The sequence below is a fragment of the Haliotis rufescens genome, unplaced genomic scaffold (assembly GCF_023055435.1).
Source record: "Haliotis rufescens isolate VD_foot unplaced genomic scaffold, xgHalRufe1.0.p SCAF_3, whole genome shotgun sequence".
Taxonomy (NCBI): domain Eukaryota; kingdom Metazoa; phylum Mollusca; class Gastropoda; order Lepetellida; family Haliotidae; genus Haliotis; species Haliotis rufescens.
In genome coordinates, this window is record NW_025964001.1 from 43,109,334 (window position 1) to 43,129,976 (window position 20,643).

General features: G+C 39.7%; 1 protein-coding gene across 1 annotated transcript; it reads right to left on the bottom strand.

Annotated features, from left to right (window-relative positions):
* Positions 1–696: 696 nt before the first annotated feature.
* LOC124123595 (tryptophan--tRNA ligase, cytoplasmic-like) lies at positions 697–20,583 on the bottom strand. Its single transcript, XM_046486803.2, has 8 exons — positions 20,236–20,583; positions 9,684–9,792; positions 8,722–8,841; positions 7,927–8,109; positions 7,213–7,426; positions 5,582–5,755; positions 3,789–3,929; positions 697–2,314 (listed from the first exon to the last, which is right to left on the bottom strand). The coding sequence occupies exons 1-8, from the start codon at positions 20,372–20,374 to the stop codon at positions 2,156–2,158; spliced, it is 1,239 nt and encodes a 412-aa protein (XP_046342759.2). The 5' UTR covers positions 20,375–20,583; the 3' UTR covers positions 697–2,155.
* Between the last annotated feature and the right edge of the window lie 60 nt (positions 20,584–20,643).

Sequence of the window (20,643 nt, forward strand, 5' to 3'; positions counted from 1 at the left end):
ATGCTATCATAATAACTACTAGTGGAATAAAATTGTTAGTTTCTATAACTGGTTTAACACTGTTTTGAACAGTATAGCAGTTAGATCACAACTTTTGAATGATGTTAAAGACAGTCAGCAATATTCGACATCCAGCTCCATGTAAATATTTGCATGAAGACCAGGCAGTCCAGTGGATGAGCTCACATCCACACCATCGGGGTACAACGCAATCAATCACTTGAAAGGTGAGTGAGTTGGGTTTAACACCGCTTTTAACAGTATTCCAGTTATATCACGGCGTGGGAGGAAAGCCCGAAGTAATGCAGGTCTCAGACGTTTACCACTTCAGTGAAACCCACGAGCACGGGTATGGTGCTGAAAAACCTAGAAACATAATCGGGGCATACCAGGATTCGAACCCACAATCATAGGTTTCTGGCGCGGCCAAGGGACGCAACTCTGCACAGTGAATCGCGGCACCTTAGACGACTGGGCCACCCGTGTCCCCTCACTTGAAACACTGTCTAAAACATGTGAAAAGCAGGACCTCTACCAAAGCGTTCAACTGTTGACAATAAGTGACTACCGTTGTGTTACAATAGCCTCCCGACAAGTGAAATCAGTAGGTCTTCATGCTTTGTCACCAATAGGATGAGCACATCATCTCCTGAAAGACTGAGGTCACAAATAATGAACTGAAACAATGACTCCAACTTCAATTCATGAAACATTTATCACATTTAAACAAAGGAATGAAAAATTAAACATTTATTGTAAGAGTGAGTGAGATAGTGAATTTAGTCTTGTGGTGTAGTCAGTATTCGCAGTGGTTGAGGAGTGGTGATGCTGGTAACAGCAATACAACATTGAAATATTTGTGTGTAAATATTTACAACATATTGTTACATTCTAACACTTGTTTCATATGTTCATCTGAACTGGAAACAAGCTTGGTTTACATAACCAAAGACAAAATGATCGGCATTTATTTAGACTTCGACTATTACATTTTGGAGTGATAAGTAAATGTGGTAGAATCATCCTTGGGCAGTACCCTGCTAATTGCCCACAGCTTTTGGGCCTATAGTTCCTAAAGAGGCTGGTGTTGTAACTATAGTTCCTGAAGAGGCTGGTGTCGTAACTATAGTTCCTGAAGAGGCTGGTGTCGTAACTATAGTTCCTGAAGAGGCTGGTGTCGTAACTATAGTTCCTGAAGAGGCTGGTGTCGTAACTTTAGTTCCTGATGAGGCTGATGTCGTAACTATAGTTCCATTAGAGTCTGGTGTTGTAACTATAGTTCCTGTAGAGTCTGATGTTGTAACTATAGTTCCTGTAGAGGCTGGTATTGATACTACAGTTCCAGCAAAAGCTTGTGTTGGACCTTTAGTTCCTGTTGAAGTTGTTATTGATAATATTTGTTCCAGTAGAGATTGGTGTTGAGACCATAGCGCAAAGTAGAGGCTAGACCTGTGGAAAAAGTGCTAACACCATGAACACCACATATCCCATCGTGCTCAGCTGCAGGCAGTGAAAGTCTAGTCTGTGGTTTTCGGAAGAGTTATCTCCCATTTGTTACTTTCTCGACTCAGGTCCGGGACTGAATGCACCATACACATATCGCAACAGCTGAACACCATATAGACAGGACTGCATAAGTTGGAATATGCTATGTCGGTCAAATGCCATCTGTTTTCATATGAAAGACCTATAACAGTCATAGACTACTCTCATAGAAGTTTTGATATCATTATGATGTTATTGTTCCCCATAAATTGTTTCTTGCTTGTCCGATGTTTGGAAAAAACACCTGAACCAGTATAATGTTATCCCACATAAAACAAATAATTACCTATTTCAGCAGATAATCCAGACTAACGTGAACATTTTATATTTTTGAAAATTAATCTACTAAATAATTGAGCATTTTGAGAAAAGAAGTGTTCTAGTATAAAGTCATCGAAGGCCACAGCATACTAATTTATGGGACTGAGACAGCATGTTACATGGGTAGTACATTATGCTGGTTTGTTGTTTTCAGCTTACTGACTAATGGCAGGATGGGAGGATACATCCCTAAATAAATATCAAAATAATCACATTTTCATCATTTGTCATCAATATTCAATGACCATTTCAATCAGTTCATGTGAGTGCACCGTGTTAAACCTATGTGTCAGTAATCATATTTGAGCTTCCTTGGTTTCATGAACCGCTTGATGTCATCATCTGTGATCTTGGCCCTCCTTTCTCGATGTTCTCCTATTAGTTTCTGTAAAATTGTAATCAGTTCCTTTTTCAGCTCTCCTGTTAAAATCTGACCACTGGAATAACCCTGAAAGAGAAAACAACATTGTCAAAGTACCTCTCACACAAACTCATTCAAAAATTTATTTGAATCGATTATTTTAATGAAAAAATGCATTCATTAAACCTAAATATCACATCTTCCCGTGGCAAGGGAGTTAACTGAATATAAAAACCACTTTCCACCCTTGCGAATATGGCTGCAATTATGGAGTTACATTTTGGCTGGACTAACATAGTCTATGCATAGTCCAATCAAAATCGCGTAACGAACAGGACATTTGGTTTGTAAACAACATGGATTTCAATGTTTCGATAGATATTTTACAGATTCTTTCATGTTTTTAATCAAGGTGCTCACATGATTTTATGCACTTGGCAAGGTAAGACCCATTTTATTAAAATAGAGATCTTGATTATCGATCAGATCGTCTTCACCAGGTGAGGCCATTTTTTCTTTAAAGAAATGCAAGTGATATGAGAGATGGAATCTGACTGGTCACTAGGAGGAACATAGAAGGGACATAACTCATAATAGCCACTGGTGGCACTACGATCGTGCCTGGAAATTCCAGCCTAGTTCGGCAAGGGTGGAAACTGGACTTTCATAGTCAGTTAACGCCCTTGCCTCGGGAAGATGAATTATCAATGCATGCATAGCTCTATGCTATGATGGCCCTATTCTATCCCCAATAGAAGTGGCCTTATTCTATACTACTCAAAAGAAGATAAAGCTTTAACTTCTTTTGAGTAGTATATATAAATACCCTATTAAAATCAAGTCTGAATCAGACAAAACAATGATGTTTACATTCAATTTGCATTCATCTATGCAGCCCTTGAGACCACTCTATCCACAATTAATAGTCTGCTCCCATGACAAGCAAGGGCTACTCCAGACGTATTCCACCCTGCAGTACATGGGTACAAATAATGGTTATAGGACTCAACCTTTGATTGGGATAATGAGTCATATCATTCTACTCAAATTCTTTCATATTACTCTAGTTAATGCTGTGGGAGGGTATGTGGTATGGTGGTGGTATTTACACTAGTTATACACCTGTGTGGCGGCTGTTTGCACCAGTCCGGACTTATGACGTTTTTATTGTGCTTGCCCATTGAGTTTATGCCAAAGATTTAACATGCCCAACTCAGACACAGTATACCGACTCCGAAATGACAAGTCCTTTTTCATCCCCTATATGCTGAGGCTCAGACAGGGTAACAAGAAGTACCATCTTTTAACGTCTTTTGGGATCGATCCAGTGAGGTGTCATTCTAGCTACTAGCCCATAGAGGAATCTCCCTGATCAAAGGTGTCTGGCTCACCAAAGGGACACAATTCTGCACACCAAATTGCAGTGCCTAACACGACTGGGCCATCTACGCCTCCTAAAAAAGCTTCAATATCAATAATATCTTAAATCATATAATCATGATGCATTTTGACAAACAGAGCCTTAACAAACATGCATAATGTAAAAACAAAGGATACTGACTTGTTTTATTTCTTCTAGTCTGGCATCATCCTCCAAGAAGAATGTAAGGTACTGGTAGGACACGTCAACACTGCAGTCTCCTCCCTTTTCTCGATGCTCCTCTACTGTTGTCTGACCTCCAGAGAATGCATACTTGTTGATCTGTCCATGAGGAGAAAACAAACCATATACGACATGTGACAGCTAATACACAAGAATGCATGACAAGAAAATCTTTCAGTTAATTATTAAAGCCAGTATCAGTGATTATAAATGCACCTCATAAGACCCATTTTACCCATCTACTTACAGCAAGGGAGTTAACTGACTATAAAAGTCAAGTTTCCACATTTATAGTCAGTTAACTCCCTTGCCCCAGCAAGATGTATGTTACCATGCTTACAATCACAACTGGTGTTGCTTTTTTGGCATGAAAATGGAAGGGTTGAATGTTGCCTTATTCAGCAGTAATTTAGACTGTGAACATAGACATGGTGAATATAGACAAGAAATAACTGTATTTACACGTCAATCACACGTAAAGATAGTGAATCGTAATTGCCTGTCTTTCGTATTGCAATTTATTGCACTAATGATTCATGTATTGCTATACGGTATGTACCACAAGATACTGCATGCATTCTTTTATGTATAATTTGTTATGAATCTGAATAAAAAGGACCCGTACATCCGAACTCCCCCACAAATTTGTAACAACTTAGTAATCCCCTGCCAATTTGTTGGATGTTGCTATTGTCGCAACATGCGCAATATACACATTATATACTGTAAATCTTGAAATTAACATGAGTGTGAGTTAAATGCAAAAAATGCAAGTGGTCTTTGTTCGCATTAATTAAATGACGCATTTATGTCTGCAAAATGACTATCAATAATAAGATGGCCATACTGCACACGTTGGATAGTGGAAAATACCAGCTTGAATATAAACACAAACACGGTTTATTGAGCAGCAGTTGTAACAAGTATATAACAACGTCATTCAAAGAATAGGAATTACACAATAGGCATCCAGTGAGTTATAACTGCTGGGGTCAAGAGTTCTACCCACTTGTGTCAAACTAGGCAGCATTGACCACTCCATTTCAAATTTGTTGACACCTTCTCCGCATACCAATCAGTGAACTGTTGTTAGTTCAATTATTTTATTGCCCTTCAACTTCCCTCACGCCAGTCAACAGAATAAACATATAAACTGTTAATTGTTTTTTACAGAAGTGCTTTACGTAGTGCTAATAAGTGGTGCTATTTGCTATTTGATTGGATTAAGGTAATGTGTCATCCCACTGGGAATGGGGTGGGGGGAGTTGCATTGATATTGAGTCACATTTTTGTCTAAGGGACAACAGTCATATTAATTTGGAGATTATTTTCAAGATTTACAGAAAAGGAAGCCGGTCGCGACGAGTTTCGCTTTTTCGATCACAGCAATCTGATGCTGATTTCTGTATTTCATTACTTCAACTCAATGTTTTGCTTGTGTAAGCTATGCCCAACATATATTCATGATATTGAAAAATGCAATATACCGGTATTTTTCCAAACATAATGTGATACGTATTCATTAGTATTTCATATTGTGGTATACTTGTGATACTCTGCACCTCTACTTAACAAGTATTTACTTTCAGATAACAATACACTGCAATAATGTCTGAATTTTGCATTCCAATGTATTGTACTGTGGAGTTAACACAGTCATATGAATGATGGTTTCTAGAGGGGCGTCAAACATACTGTGGGGTTGATAGAGTAATATGTAGGACTTTAAGAGACATCTTAACATTTGTCACCTTTGTCTTGATCTGTTTGTCTGTGTCTGTCAGGAATATAGAGGAGTTGGCGTCACTGGCACTCATCTTGCTTTGAGCTCCTTGCAGTGCAGGGAAAAACATGGAGTGCATCAGAGCCGGCTTCATACATCCCATCCTCGGTGCTACATCCCTCGTCATTCGGAAATAGGGATCCTGCAAACATTTAGTGAATATTAACATGATCAAAAATTAGAAGGACGAGGTTGCATAAGGGCCGATTTAAGTAGGAGAGTTAATTTAATGTCACATCAGCATTATTTCAGCCATATAGTGATCAATGTTGAGGAAAGGGGGAGCTCTCACCTGGTCGATAGCCCAGGGGATCAGACAAGGGAGAACTCACCTGGTCAATAGCCCAGGGGATCAGACAAGGGAGAACTCACCTGGTCAATAGCCCAGGGGATAAGGCAAGGAGAACTCACCTGGTCAATAGCCCAGGGGATCAGACAAGGGAGAACTCACCTGGTCAATAGCCCAGGGGATCAGACAAGGGAGAACTCACCTGGTCAATAGTGCAGGGGATCAGACAGGGGAGAACTCACCTGGTCAATAGCCCAGGGGATCAGACAAGGGAGAACTCACCTGGTCGATAGTGCAGGGGATCAGACAGGGAGAACTCACCTGGTCAATAGCCCAGGGGATCAGACAAGGGAGAACTCACCTGGTCAATAGTGCAGGGGATCAGACAGGGAGAACTCACCTGGTCAATAGCCCAGGGGATCAGACAAGGGAGAACTCACCTGGTCAATAGTGCAGGGGATCAGACAAGGGAGAACTCACCTGGTCAATAGCCCAGGGGATCAGACAGGGAGAACTCACCTGGTTAATAGTGCAGGGGATCAGACAGGGAGAACTCACCTGGTCAATAGCCCAGGGGATCAGACAGGGAGAACTCACCTGGTCAATAGCCCAGGGGATCAGACAAGGGAGAACTCACCTGGTCAATAGTGCAGGGGATCAGACAGGGAGAACTCACCTGGTCAATAGCCCAGGGGATCAGACAAGGGAGAACTCACCTGGTCAATAGTGCAGGGGATCAGACAGGGAGAACTCACCTGGTCAATAGTGCAGGGGATCAGATAGGGAGAACTCACCTGGTCAATAGCCCAGGGGATCAAACAAGGGAGAACTCACCTGGTCAATAGCACACAGGATCAGACAAGGGAGAACTCACCTGGTCAATAGCCCAGGGGATCAAACAAGGGAGAACTCACCTGGTCAATAGCCCAGGGGATCAAACAAGGGAGAACTCACCTGGTTAATAGTGCGGGGGATCAAACAAGGGAGAACTCACCTGGTCAATAGCCCAGGGGATCAAACAAGGGAGAACTCACCTGGTCAATAGTGCAGGGGATCAGACAGGGAGAACTCACCTGGTCAATAGCCCAGGGGATCAGACAAGGGAGAACTCACCTTGTCAATAGTGCAGGGGATCAGACAGGGAGAACTCACCTGGTCAATAGCCCAGGGGATCAAACAAGAGAGAACTCACCTGGTCAATAGCACAGGGGATCAGACAAGGGAGAACTCACCTTGTCAATAGTACAGGGGATAAGGCAGGGAGAACTCACCTGGTCAATAGCGCAGGGGATCAGACAGGGAGAACTCACCTGGTCAATAGCGCAGGGGATCAGACAGGGGACGTTGCTCTTCCCGTTGAAGATGTCCGGAAAGGAGGAGCTGAAGCTTGGAGCAGCCTGGATGGAAGGGAAGCTGATCTTCCCAATGCAGTCACTGTCACCGAAACCAAAACAGCCCTTCACCTGGTTAAATGTGACCAACTTTTGAAACCGACACATGTTCCTGTAAAACCCTCTGCTGTTCCTGTTGAAGAAACATGACATGCATTTGAATTGGTTTATCAAGGTAAATAACATGACGGAATCCAAATGACTTTGATAACTATTTGACATATTCAAACATATTGAAACACAGTACTGCATTCCATACTTATCATGCTTATAGGGAATTTTCCTCTACAAAAGAATCAATGTATCCTACTCATAAGAAGTTTAAGAACAGTTATTTCATCATGTTATTAGTTAATTTGTCATAGTCAATCTGTAATGACATGATAGATTTACTATAGTCATATGAAAAAATAGAGTGTTCTTTAACTTCTTTTAAACAGTATATAAACATAAACTAGAGCTTACAAAGTCTATGTAAATATTGAATCTTGTTCTTGTCCTGTTATGCACGTAAAGACCGTTAGATCATAGCACCATACACAAAGTATGTTTTTGAAACTGTTGACAAGGTCCATGAGGACAGAGAAACTTTTCAATGACGATTACTGGGAAGAATAAGGTCAGTATTATTACCCAATATATTCAAAATCACTGAAGATGAACGTCTTCTCTGGGTCAAATCCGCAAGCTATAATATCCTTAGTGTTTTCATACGCCAGCCTGTTTGCCTCTTCAATTGTGAAATCCTTCCACAGGAACTTCTCATCATCTGTCAGCTGCACAACCAGCGGGACATCGAACGTTTCCTGTAGCCACCTACACACACGGGAATGCGGGGAGTGAGTGATTGGTTTTACAAGCTTTAAGCAATAGTCCAGCTACTTTCCAAGAGGGAACATCAAGAATGAGCTTGACATATTTGATTAGTTAATTTTGTTTCCCTGTGGATAATCCAACCAAGATTAGAAATCCAAAGCAAACACCCAAACCACTATGCAACCCTGCCACACCATGATCATAACATTATCTCAATCATAACATTATCAACATAATAAAATAAAACATCATCTTGACTAACTACAAACAAGCAAGAAATACTCATATACCCTGCCAATATGACATGTCCGGTTGTGTGGAGCACTACCGCCATTTTGAGTCTAAGTAAAAAAAGTCAATGCCATGGAACTCGAAAGATAATTTTTTCAAAAATCCCAAACTATCAAAAGGCACCAGTTCACCACTAAAACCTATCCATTTGCAAAGTGTAGTTAAGACATCACTCATGATTTTTGTGACCAGCTCTGGATATGAAACGTGACAGACAGATGGACGGAAGGACGGACAGCACCCATTCCTATATTCCCTTCCACTTCATGTTTTGGGATAATCCCACTTGGGATTATTCAGCCAAATGAAATTTGGACTTACTTTGTAATGACAAATGGTATGAGATGACCCAAATGCATGGCCTCTGATGATGGTCCGCGGCCAGTGTACAGGTAGAACGGTTTCTTTTTCTCATACATTTCCAATACTTGGTGCAAATCCCTGGAATGATCAAGATATTATACATGGTAAACTGACAGGTAGAATCTCAACAAGCTTCAACATGGTGAAAAATCATAAATGAAATTCACAATACTAAACATGCTAAAAGACTGATGACGACCTTATTGGACATAACTTTCAAATCTATTCATAGTATTGTGCTCTGGTTTCAAATCAAACAAACACTGACCATATACATGATATAAATTATGTAGACCAAATTCATATTGTTGTTTTTCCGATGTCATTTGTTTTCCTAATAATGTGCCACACAGAAAACATTTTAAAATTATTTCTATAGATAGTGTTTAGTATCTTCAAGATCAAAGTCGTGCATAAAAACTTCCAATTTAGAAACAACCAAAAAACCAAAACAATTATGACAACAGCAGTTGACAAAAATCATATACATGTGTTATTAATAAGAACTGGGACAAATAACTCTTTTGTTATGTTTATGATTACGATTTGTTTGTTTGCTTGTCAAGTCTGGACCAGACATTCCAGTGATTGATATCATGAGCATCGATCCACGCAATTGGGATACAATTGACATGCGTCAACCCAAGTCAGCGAGCCTGACCACCCATTCCGATGAGTCGCCCGTGAGTCGCCTCTTACGACAAGCATAGTTGCCTGATACGGCAAGCATGGGTTGCTGAAGACCTATTCTACCCCGGATCTTCACAGTTCATCAGCTATGAAGTATTTAATGTACTAATAAGAAACTTTAGCAGTTTTTTAAGTCCAGATTTGTGTTATGAACAACTTGTAGTACATTTAGACATGGAAGTTGTTTTTAATACTGGAAATCTATCATCTCCAAAGATGTCTCCCTTTACCTGTGAGAGAAGAAAATTCCCCTTCGAATAAAATGATGGACCGGTTTCCCCGTTACTCTCTCCATTTTGTCAATGAGTGCCTGGTCAATCTTTGAGCTTCCAAATTTCACTGGAAAAAGAATGTCAATAAACAATCATAATAATAATTCACTGAACAAATGGCCCACCAAATGGAAGCACATCATCCAGGGATTTGTCTAGACCTGCTCAGAGGTCGATATTCAACTACAAATCTGTAGCAAGTGTCATTAATATTTCCAAATGGGAATCAAAATATGAATTAAACAATATTCTGAATTCATGTTAAGGTACTGAACAAAAACAATTAGGATTCATGAATAATTGGGGGATATTTGTTGTCATTAAGACTGAACATAAAGTTTTAAAAAATATCCCCAAAATCACCAATTTTTTGGGTTGAGTATTCATGGTATATATATATAAACATATATATAGCTAATAACTAATGTTAAGATTTTGTAGAGAACCTGTATTTCACTGATAACAAGACCAATAAATATGAAGAGGTATTAACATGGTGATCATGGTGATGTCATGATATCTCACAAACAAGAGATGTATGTTACTTCACTTTGGACAGGGATGGTTTTTATCTTTCCATGATACACAAAATTGATTGTCATAATATGTCAAGTATATATTTAAATAAAATGACATATCTGACTATCCCTATCAAAAGTTGAGTAGAATATAAACAAGATGCTTTCTTCATGTTCATCATTGTTCATAATGGATTTTACCATATCTTTCTTCTACCTTAGACGACTGGGCCACCCGTGCCCCCTCATTTCAGAGACTAGATGTTAGTCTACCATTTGTCAAAAGGATAAAACTAAACGAAGGATCTGTCTCTCCTTTGTTTTGTTCATCAACTGGACATGTCCATGAACAAATTACCCCAAGTGTATCATATTTGTTCTCATATACAGTATTTAGGCTGAAACTTTCTGTCATAGTCTGTCACATACATTTAGTGTTTTCCTTTGGCAAGTAGAATGAAAGAAATATAATGGACATCAGTGTACAAATTATTGTTGTCTGTAGTATTTTATTCTAGGGCACCCACAATTCTTATGATTTCTAAGAACATTCACCCATGCTAAGTTGGAATTTTGTCATTACATTTTGCCCCTACTGCAGTAGTCATGTTAGTGCATAATCCCAACTGAAATGTGATCCATGGAAGCCATGGTTACAAAAAGGCTCATGCATCACCTTGAAACTGGCAACCACATAAAACCTGACCAAAGTGGCTTCAGGAAGGGACACTCGTGTCTAGATCATATTCTAAGACTGGAAAATGAAATAAAAAAAGCTCAATTAAACAGACAATACCTAGACGCAGTATTTCTGGACTTCAGCAAAGCCTTCGACATGGTATGGCATGACGGACTCCTCTCAAAACTAGCACAAAATGGAGTAGAAGGGAACATGGCAAACTTCATAGACAGCTTCCTGCAAGACAGGTCGCTATCAGTTAAAATAGGGAACAATTGATCGGATCCTATGGCACTGGACAATGGCATGCCACAAGGCAGCATTATAAGCCAAACCCTGTTTAATATCATGATCAATGATCTTTTTGACCATGTCAACTCTCCTACCCAAACTTCTAAGTTCGCTGATGACGGAGCAATATGGGTAAAGCACAGAGATATTTCACAAATCAGAAAAAAACTCCAGTCAGCCCTGGACGGAGTAGATCAATGGTGCAATGGGGATTCACCCTTCCAAGTGAAAAAACTGTTGGAGTTCTATTCAAACACCGGGGGATAGATGCTATGATACCCCGTGTCTCCATAAAAGGCAAACCTATCAAATTCGAAAAATCTGCAATATTTCTTGGGATGATCCTTGATCAACACCTCACTTGGCGCAAGCATATAGAATATGTCGAAAACAGATGTAAAAAAAACCTGAACGTATTACGGGCAATTTCAGGCACATCTTGGGGCACATCGAGGGACACTCAGCTGGACCTCTACAAAGCTCTTATCAGATCAAAAATTGACTATGGTTGTGAGGCTTTTCCTTCAGCATCAAATACTGTCTTGAGGCGCCTAGACAGAATACAATACAAAGCCTTAATGCTAGCCACAGGCGCAGCGACAGGCACCTCACTAGAAGCACTACAAGTAGAAACGGGAGAACTCCCATTGAAACTAAGAAGAGAGCAGACAATATTATCGTTCTGGGGACGAACATCAAACCCTTTGGTTAAAAAGATATGGCAAGACAAAAACACTCGAGATGAAGCCCTAGCTCGTAAAAATCCCTCACTAAAGCCATCTGGGATATTAGTACGTGAACTCATTCGAAGTCACAATTGCGATGACATTCAGCCTCCATAAAGTCACTACAAAGGGTTACACCCTCCCTGGACTTTAAAAACTCCCAAAGTTGACACTGCTTTAACATCAGAAGCCACTAAAAGAGAAAACCCAACCCTACTACGATCAGTAGCTATCACTAAAATTCAAACTACCTGGGACAGCTGGGCCCATATATACACTGATGGATCCAAGAATCCTATCAACAACAGTGTTGGTTACGGGATCCATATCCACAGCTCCAAACCCCAAGCACATTCAGTTCGCTTGCCTGATGGTCAGTCAGTATTCACGGCTGAATTGGAGGCAATTCATCATGCACTCAAACTCATACCGGAACTCCCGGAAGCAAAGGCAGTTGTCCTATCAGACTCGCTAAGTGCACTTCAGGCCATCAGTGGCAGAAACTCAAACTCCAGGCCAAACACAGTCAACAATATTCTATACGAATATACAAAACTATCGGACCAAGGGCAACAGGTGGAGCTGTGTTGGATCCCCTCTCACATAGATATTCATGGAAATGAAAAAGCAGACTCACTGGCGAAGCTAGCTCTAGACAAAGCGGATATACAGCCTATTCCCTTTAGTAAACTAGAGATAAAAATCAAAATCAAAGCCTCCATAGCAGAAAGATGGCAAGCCGAATGGGGCGCAAGTAAGATCGGCAGATGGCTATACAAAATTCAACCCAAGGTCCAACAAAAGCCAAACTCATACTCAAATGAAAGGAAAATTGAAATTGCTATCTCACGCCTCAGACTTGGTCACAGAAAGCACAATGACAAGGTTTGTTCATCTTGCAATCAGACTGAAACCATTGACCACGTGTTACTAGAATGTCAAGACCATGCCCCAGCCCAGGCTAAAACAAGAATTGCAGTTTGATCCGCTATCTGTCATAGATCTCCTAAAGCCAAGAGATGCAATGGCGAAGCCAAACTAACTCTATTTCTGAGAGATGGACAGCTGCTCGAACCTATATAAACAGAGCACCCAAGGATAAAAATGAAATCATATCAATATAAGAAAATAGAAATCATATCAATGCAAAAACAGAAATTATGTGAACACCGAACTCATAATAGATATGTGAACCCTTCTCACACACAGGAGTCCCAAAGAGGGACAGATCAGCCGAAATTGCCTAAGGCGACCTCTTAAACACCTAATACAACAACAACAACAACAACAACGATCCATAGACATGATCGAGGCCAAACTAAACAGATGGTAAGTTTGGTGTAGTGAACAATAAATACTATATAGTAACTAACTCTCATGACATTAATCCAATTTGTTTGTTCAAATTGATCGTGTTTATGTTTTACTGTTTACTTGACCAGGTTGTTGACAGCGTTGTTGCTAGTTTTGAGACAAAGTACTAGATCTATTATTTCAAATGTATCTAAACATGATAAAAAAAATAGATGGGCTGTTTTCCGATACTTTGAGTTTTTTATCATGATCAATATCAATCTAATGTAATAGTCCAGTTCCTTATGTACTTTTGTTGAAAAAAATTGGAGATTAGCAAAACTATACATATTCTGAAAGCTTTCAATGTACAGATGAAGAAAACCAATGTTTCCAAATTTTCCCATCATTCATTTGGCGGCCATCTTGGATTTCAAGATGGCGGCCATTTTTGCCCATATTTGTCAAGTCTAAGGCTTCTGAGGTGTTTATTTTGTCATTTAATTGTTTATATGTGATATTATGCTTACTCATATGTAATTTAGACATGCTTAAGGTAATGATTTCACATTCTTAACAAAAAACTACCTCAACTTTTCTAATATCTTAGTTGGATTTTGCAATATTATCAGTAGTGTGGATAGAATCCTATACGTTACAACTGTCTATCACAAAGTAAAATTGTTTAAGAATATATTGTACCTTAATTATCATATGACCCCTTAAAAACTGTCATTTATCCAATAATTACCTATGGTTATATGTTTCTCCAGCAACTCAGCAACATAAGAGCCATCTGTATCAATGCCTTGGCATTTAAATTTTCAAAATGTCACATAGAATTGTCATAGTCACTTTACACCAAAATAGGTCCCTTGAAGTCTTGAATAATAAAGTCACAATTCTTGATATGTGTCTTGATATCATATTCACAGAGAGTCATCAAACATGTCATTGCTGTCATCACCATCATTAGTTGACATATTTGTGTCATCGTCGTTCCCACACACTCAGGTGCAGAGGCAGAGTTCTGTACATGACAAGTTGTTTGATCGACATGTACATCTTTGGGTCAAACAGTCTTTCCTACACTGACACCTCAACATCTCAATAATAGCTTTGGGGGCTGGGAGAACATCCATTGTTGTTGGTTGGATCCGGTTATCTTTGTCCTTATGGAATCCATGTTGAAGTGGATCTAATTGGATCTGATGGGCGATATTGGCTTGACCCCACACATAAGCTTGAATATGAACCCTCAGAATGTGCTGCTTTAGAGCACCCAGTGTTGGTGGTAGCTTGTCACTCTCTGCCATATGTTTGCAGAAGAGATACCATCTGAGCTCTGGAATATCTGTCACAGAGAGGCCTTTTGGACAGTAAACACTGCATACAAATCTGGCCAATGTTGAAATTATTTGGTCACAGAGTTCATCACTTGTAGTCAGCACAAGGAAAGCATTAACAATATCATCATCCGTTTTCAAGTATTTCTGAAACCATGTTGCTTTTCCTACTCGGGAAAATCTGCCTGTATTGTCAGCTCCTGTGAAGGCATGGAAGGCTGGCAAAGCTGATGATTTCTTCACACCTAGGGCTGTCCAAAGAGGCTTTATTGGAAGAACATTTGAGTCCATTGAGAGTGTTGTGTTTTCCAGGAGACTGCTGTAATTTGCAATGGTCAAAACAAGGACATCAGTGTCAGGAGAGAAGATTGTCAACTGCGAGTTCCTTGGATTGCGCTGTGAAGCTGAAATAGCAAGATATATCATGAGTGTGTCAGCTTCTTCATGATTGTTAGCTTCAAACTCCAAGTCTCTGTTGCTCCTGGTACAGCCGGATGCAGATGCAATAATGGTTTGAGACGAATCAGCATTATACTCCAGTGTCTTTTCTGCGAGGTAGTCTGTCAGATCAGCTTTTGTTTGGTCATGAGACAGAAAACGATTTAACTTGATGTGCTTGATTCTGGTGTCATCTCTAATTTGGTACTGAATAGGATCTCTTCCTTGGCGTCTCTTTTCTCTTGTTGCAGATTTGAGGGAATCTTGCTTGTATGTGTCAAAAGCAAGTATGACCTCATCAAACCCTCTTGCCAGGTTCATCACTCTGTCATCGAAGCACTGACTGAGATCTTCAACTGTTTCCACTGTATTTGGTAACTTTGTCATCTTCTGAAGTACAACCATCCCATCTATAACAGCAATTTTTCTTGGGATGTTGTTGAAGGTTTGATTTTGTTCTGTGTCACTGTCATCAACTGTGTTCTCTGGCTGACTTGCTTCATAGTTCATTGCTTCTTCATTTACAAACTTTGTAAGACTGCTGATCAACTTGGACTTGTCAGTGCATGGTAACAGCAATCCACTTGGTGAAAACAGTGACCTTGGAGTCAGTGTGAACTCAAAGTTACCAATTGCTTGTTTCAAGTCAATGTCTCTACTTGATCTGGCAAGAACCATCAGCCTTCCATACAAATCTTTTGTTTCTCTGAGATCCACATTCTTATCTCGGAGACGAACTGTTTGCTTTTGGCATCCTGACATGTACATCTTGTTGTTTTCCCTCTTCACTGGTGCCCAAAGACTCACTGGCCCGTTGATTCGTTGAGACACGTACTCTTCATAGAGCTTCTTTCCTGTTTCATCAATGTGTAGGATCTGAGACACAAACTCTTCAGGGACATAGGCATGCGTCATTAAGTTAAAGATCTTGTCACCTTCAAAAGCAAATGGATTACCATGATCCAGAACAGCAGATTTGATCTTGTCAACTGCAGTGTGATCCCGACAAATGACTCCTGGTGAAAGGTCATGATGTTCTTCCATATCTTTTGCCTCTTGATGAAACTGACTTTTGTACTCACTAGCAAGACGAGAGAGTTCTGGAGAGGCCAAAAAGAAATGCTGCCTGGCATTGGAATTGTTTGAGATACCAATCAAGCCTGAGTGAACTTTCATTAATCTGTTCAGATGTTCACATGCATGATCAGCTCCTATGGATGTAAATGGAATGTCTTTCTTTGTAACTGATATGTTTCCAGCTTCAAACTCCTTCCAAGTCTCGGGGAAGTCGATCTTCAGGGCATGCATGTCAGCAATATATCGGGGCCACAGTCGTTTGTACTTGAGTCGGTCCATAGCAAAGAATAATCCGCTCAGTTCTTCTCCAGCCTCAAGATGAAGCTTCAGATCTGCATTGCGAGAAGCTGCTATGAAGAACAGAATTGTCTCAACTCGATGTAGATAATTCATCAGTGATTTGAACATAGCATTCTTTGATTTCTCAGTCTCCCATTTCAGAAATGATTCCATGACTTCTTCATTCTGAATTTGACCATTAGAATGTTCATCTTTGACAATTTTAGCCTTTGATGATTTATCAGTCTTCCTGCATGCCCTTTCGATTTCAGCTGCTGTTTCCACACAAACTTCTTGAAGTTGAGGATAATCCTTGAAGAACTCTTGCAATGCTAATTCATAGAGTGCCATGTAGGTATACATATGAGCCCGCAGACAACGTTTGTAATGCGTACATGTAAGAACCTGTCTTGTTGTTGTGGGGCCAAAGACATCAGCTTCCATCCATGCATCATCAATGCCAGAGGTTTCTATGGACGTGCCTAAAGCTCTCAGCGCAGCCATGACAACATGCAGTTCTCCCAGTCGTGGCACAATGTTTTCTTTCAGTTCAGGCTTAGCATCTAGGAGTTTGATTACCTTCTCATAAAGGGTCATGTCAAATGTGATGACTGTAGGATGTTCATTTCCAACTGCTAGTTCTTTCAACTTCTTAGCTTGCAATATGACAGTGAGCAGTGTAGACCATTCATGTGCTACTTCTGGAAGGAGTGGTAGGGCACCAACTCTAGTTGTTGATTGTCTCTCTGACAACAAAGACATGTAGCCAGCCCATCCAGGAATCATGCTAGCTTCTTTCTCATCATCTGTTCTGGCTATCATGGAAGCAACAACCCAGCCAAAGTGTGTCAAGTGATATGACTTTCCAATACCTGCTTTGTTGGTTATAAATTCTTTGTCTTTTGAATGTGGATGGTTTCTTGGATTTGGTTTTTCACAGTGAAGCATCTTGGTATGGTAGGGAGCCACAGAGAGACTGTTTGCTTCAGTGATCTCAAGGGGTGGTGATATCTGCTGTCCAGTTGCTCCAGTGCTCTGATATACAGCAGTAATAGTCCCATGTGTGGTGCCTTTGCCATCATGAGTGTCCTCATCAAAGTCTGTGTTGTCACAGCAAAAAAGACAAAGGAACCTTTCCTCAGAAATGGTGGAACATATAACCCTTGGAACTGTCTGGTGTTCTTCACAACTGCATTGGCCAGAGCTGTTTCCAACATTAGAGAACGTCTGTATGGAATGCAATAGTTGTGTGCACTGAGTAGATCCATGATCATCTTGTTTCTTGTGTCATGGTGGACTGTAAGGCCTAATCCTATTATTTGAGGATTTTCTCTTCCATTGTGAGATCTGAATGTTTCACATTCTCTTTTCTGTGTATATTTAACTTGTCTTCTTGACTTGAAACCGTACATTATGTTCTGGCATACAGTCAGTACTGTTCTGTCAACAACGCTGGCTATTGCTTCATTCTGAAGGTTTTCAACAGTTCCCACCATCATCCAGCGTATCAGAGTGTACAGCTCGATTGGGACGTCATTAATGTTACTTGTAACAGATAGGGGATTGTTTATTTTGTCATCTCTGTCAAAGGCTTCTATACTCTTTCGTACAAGCTGTGCTGACTTGTATATAACCTTCATGTTGTCCATGCCCTGGTCGTTTTCAATTGCAGCATGCACCATCTCTTTCTCGCAGGCTTCAGGGGAGTAGAGAACAGCCGGTTGTCTTCGGTCTTTTTGCTGAACAGATCTGACGGATGGTAATTCTGTAAGTATCCTATCTTTCAGCCACTGCCTGGAATAAGTAGGTACATGGTCAGACAAGCAGTCTATACCTCCCAGCATGTTGATATATGTAACTTCAATATCTCCCATTGACAGATAGGCCTTGTTGTCTGTCTGTCTACATACCAGATTAATAAGTTCGGTTAAACAGGCACTTTGATGTCCAGATTCAGATCGCTTGTTTTCTTTGTGGGCTTCCTGGCGAAAACATGAAATACATTTGTAGTCCAGCAGTTTTTGTGGTATCTTACATCAATGGAATGGGCATCACTAGGAGAGATTGATGAATAAAGTCTGGTCTTTAAGGCAGGATTGTTTGAAATTTCAACGGCATATCTTAAATCTTCCCCAGCATTTAAGGTCCTGACATTAAAAAGTGGCTGTCTGTCCTCTTCCTGGCAAAAGAAGCACAAGTCCTTGACCAATGGCATTGTAGACGACCGTGTAAATGGTGTGGATGTTTCCTCATGGAGATCTGTTCCTTTCCTTTTACGGCCTCTCTTTTTTGAAGGTGTGGAATCATCAAGTATTCCTTTCTGTGTCCTGTCTCGTGCTCGCTGTATTTGATCGCTGTTGGTAGCATTGGAGTAGCAAGTCCGATGCCAGGCAGCACTGTGAGATGATAAAGTCTCTCTGTCACAGCCTTCAAGTCTTCGCCATATACTAGTATATTCACCATCATGGACATTCGCTCGTTCAAACAAAACATGGAGTAAGCGGTCGTAAGAATAAAATCTTGGTTGGGATACTGGTATGGATGATCCATGATGGGCATTCTTTTGGCACAGAATACAAAGATTCCAATCTGTAGTGACTGATGTTGATATCTTCTGACTCACTTGCCCAAGCTGTGGTAATGATATCATCATTTAGGTTGAAACTTTCCTGAAACAAACAATACTGATCATAAAGTAAAAATAGAAGAAAATAGAAATAGTATTTTTTGTTTGTTTTATAATCAAACATCCTTTATTAAAAATATATGTCCAGAAATATTTTTAAAAAGTGTTTGTGCTCTTTAGTAAAAAAATTCATTTCAAGTCTTCATACTAGAATTTGCTATTATTCATAGTTGTTAGGAAAACATTACTAAAAATGTTTCATGTATACTACAATATCTTATGGGTTTTATTTTGCAAGTGAAATTACCAAAATATTTAACGTATCATCTGAGGTCTGCAAGCAAAAGTAATTAGTTGTCTGGACACAACAATATGTGACATGCACAGACCATTGCAGTGGGGCCCTTTTAAGGATGTATTGAAAATTGTTTTTAATGCAAGCATATAAAATTATTACATGTACTTTTAAAAGATTGGCATGCTACGTAAAGTATATAAATTATCTATGAAAAATTTAAGAAACAAGAATAATTGCAATATTTAACAAAAATAATTATACTGAATCCCTAAACGGGCCCCAAGGTATCAGACAGCATATAACTTTTATGTAGCATAACTTGAGCTAAATAGAATAGTTTACACTAAAATTGAAATTTCCTGAAACTGAATATACGCTAGGAAGCATTTCTAGTTAAGTTTAACATGTAGCAAATGGTTGCAATATACTTTTAATGAAACAGATCAAGCCTATGTTGTCAGTCATGTTATTATGAAGAAATCATTGCCATTCAATTTCTCAATAATTATCAATAAACCAACATAGATAGCACGCGTCATAATATTCTATAAATATTCACTCACCTATTTAGATGAATTTCAGCAAGTCTTGGTTGATGATAAGCCTTCCTTGATGATGGAAAAACTCTTCTTGTCAGAGTTGTCTCGGCCATGTTGACTTGAAAGGTCAATGTCACAAGGGGAGATAACTCATTTTCATAATATTTACCTACAACTAGTCATTATTGCTGTCATTTACCCTGGCATCAAGTGGTCAAGTTTGAGCGTCATTTATTCGCAAACTATGGACCCCAAAAATTGGAAACATTGGTTTTTATGTTGAGTAGCCTCTATAGTATGTAAAAATACATACAGATGCAAATCTCCAAATTTTTTGAACGAAAAATTAAAAACGTACACAATACAATGGACTATAAGTTACGGTCTCTGGTACAACTCACCTATCAATTTATCGTAATCGATTCCCTTCGCAGATGAACTTGCAACATTCCACGGATCAACGAAATCCTCTTCCTGAGTCTTGTCCAGGCCATCGCCGATACTCATGTTCTGAACAGCTGCGGATTGTTCATCAGCCATATTGGCTATTACTGCTCACGTAAACAAACGAAACAGGCTCCTTTGTATGAGATTCACAGGCCTAGATCACTTTCTCTAGGTGACTATTTCGACCATATATTGAACATCTATCTGATTCTTTTATATCATTTCCGATGTTTAAATATCATAGGAAGTATCGAATCTCTATCGACATACACACGTGTTGCATCATTCGTGCAGACGATGGCGACGCCTGTAACACACGCTGTGATTGGTAGGTCACGCCTACGAGATTTGTGAACTGTATC

Bases quoted from the DNA above. Each gene is read 5' to 3' on its own strand.
- LOC124123595 (XM_046486803.2), bottom strand. From the start codon at position 20,374: ATGGCTGATGAACAATCCGCAGCTGTTCAGAACATGAGTATCGGCGAT. The intron at 8,842-9,683 runs GTAAAGGGAGAC...TGATCATTCCAG, and splicing joins GGAATTTTCTTCTCTCACAG to GGATTTGCACCAAGTATTGG. The intron at 2,315-3,788 runs GTCAGTATCCTT...TTTCTCTTTCAG, and splicing joins GACTAGAAGAAATAAAACAA to GGTTATTCCAGTGGTCAGAT.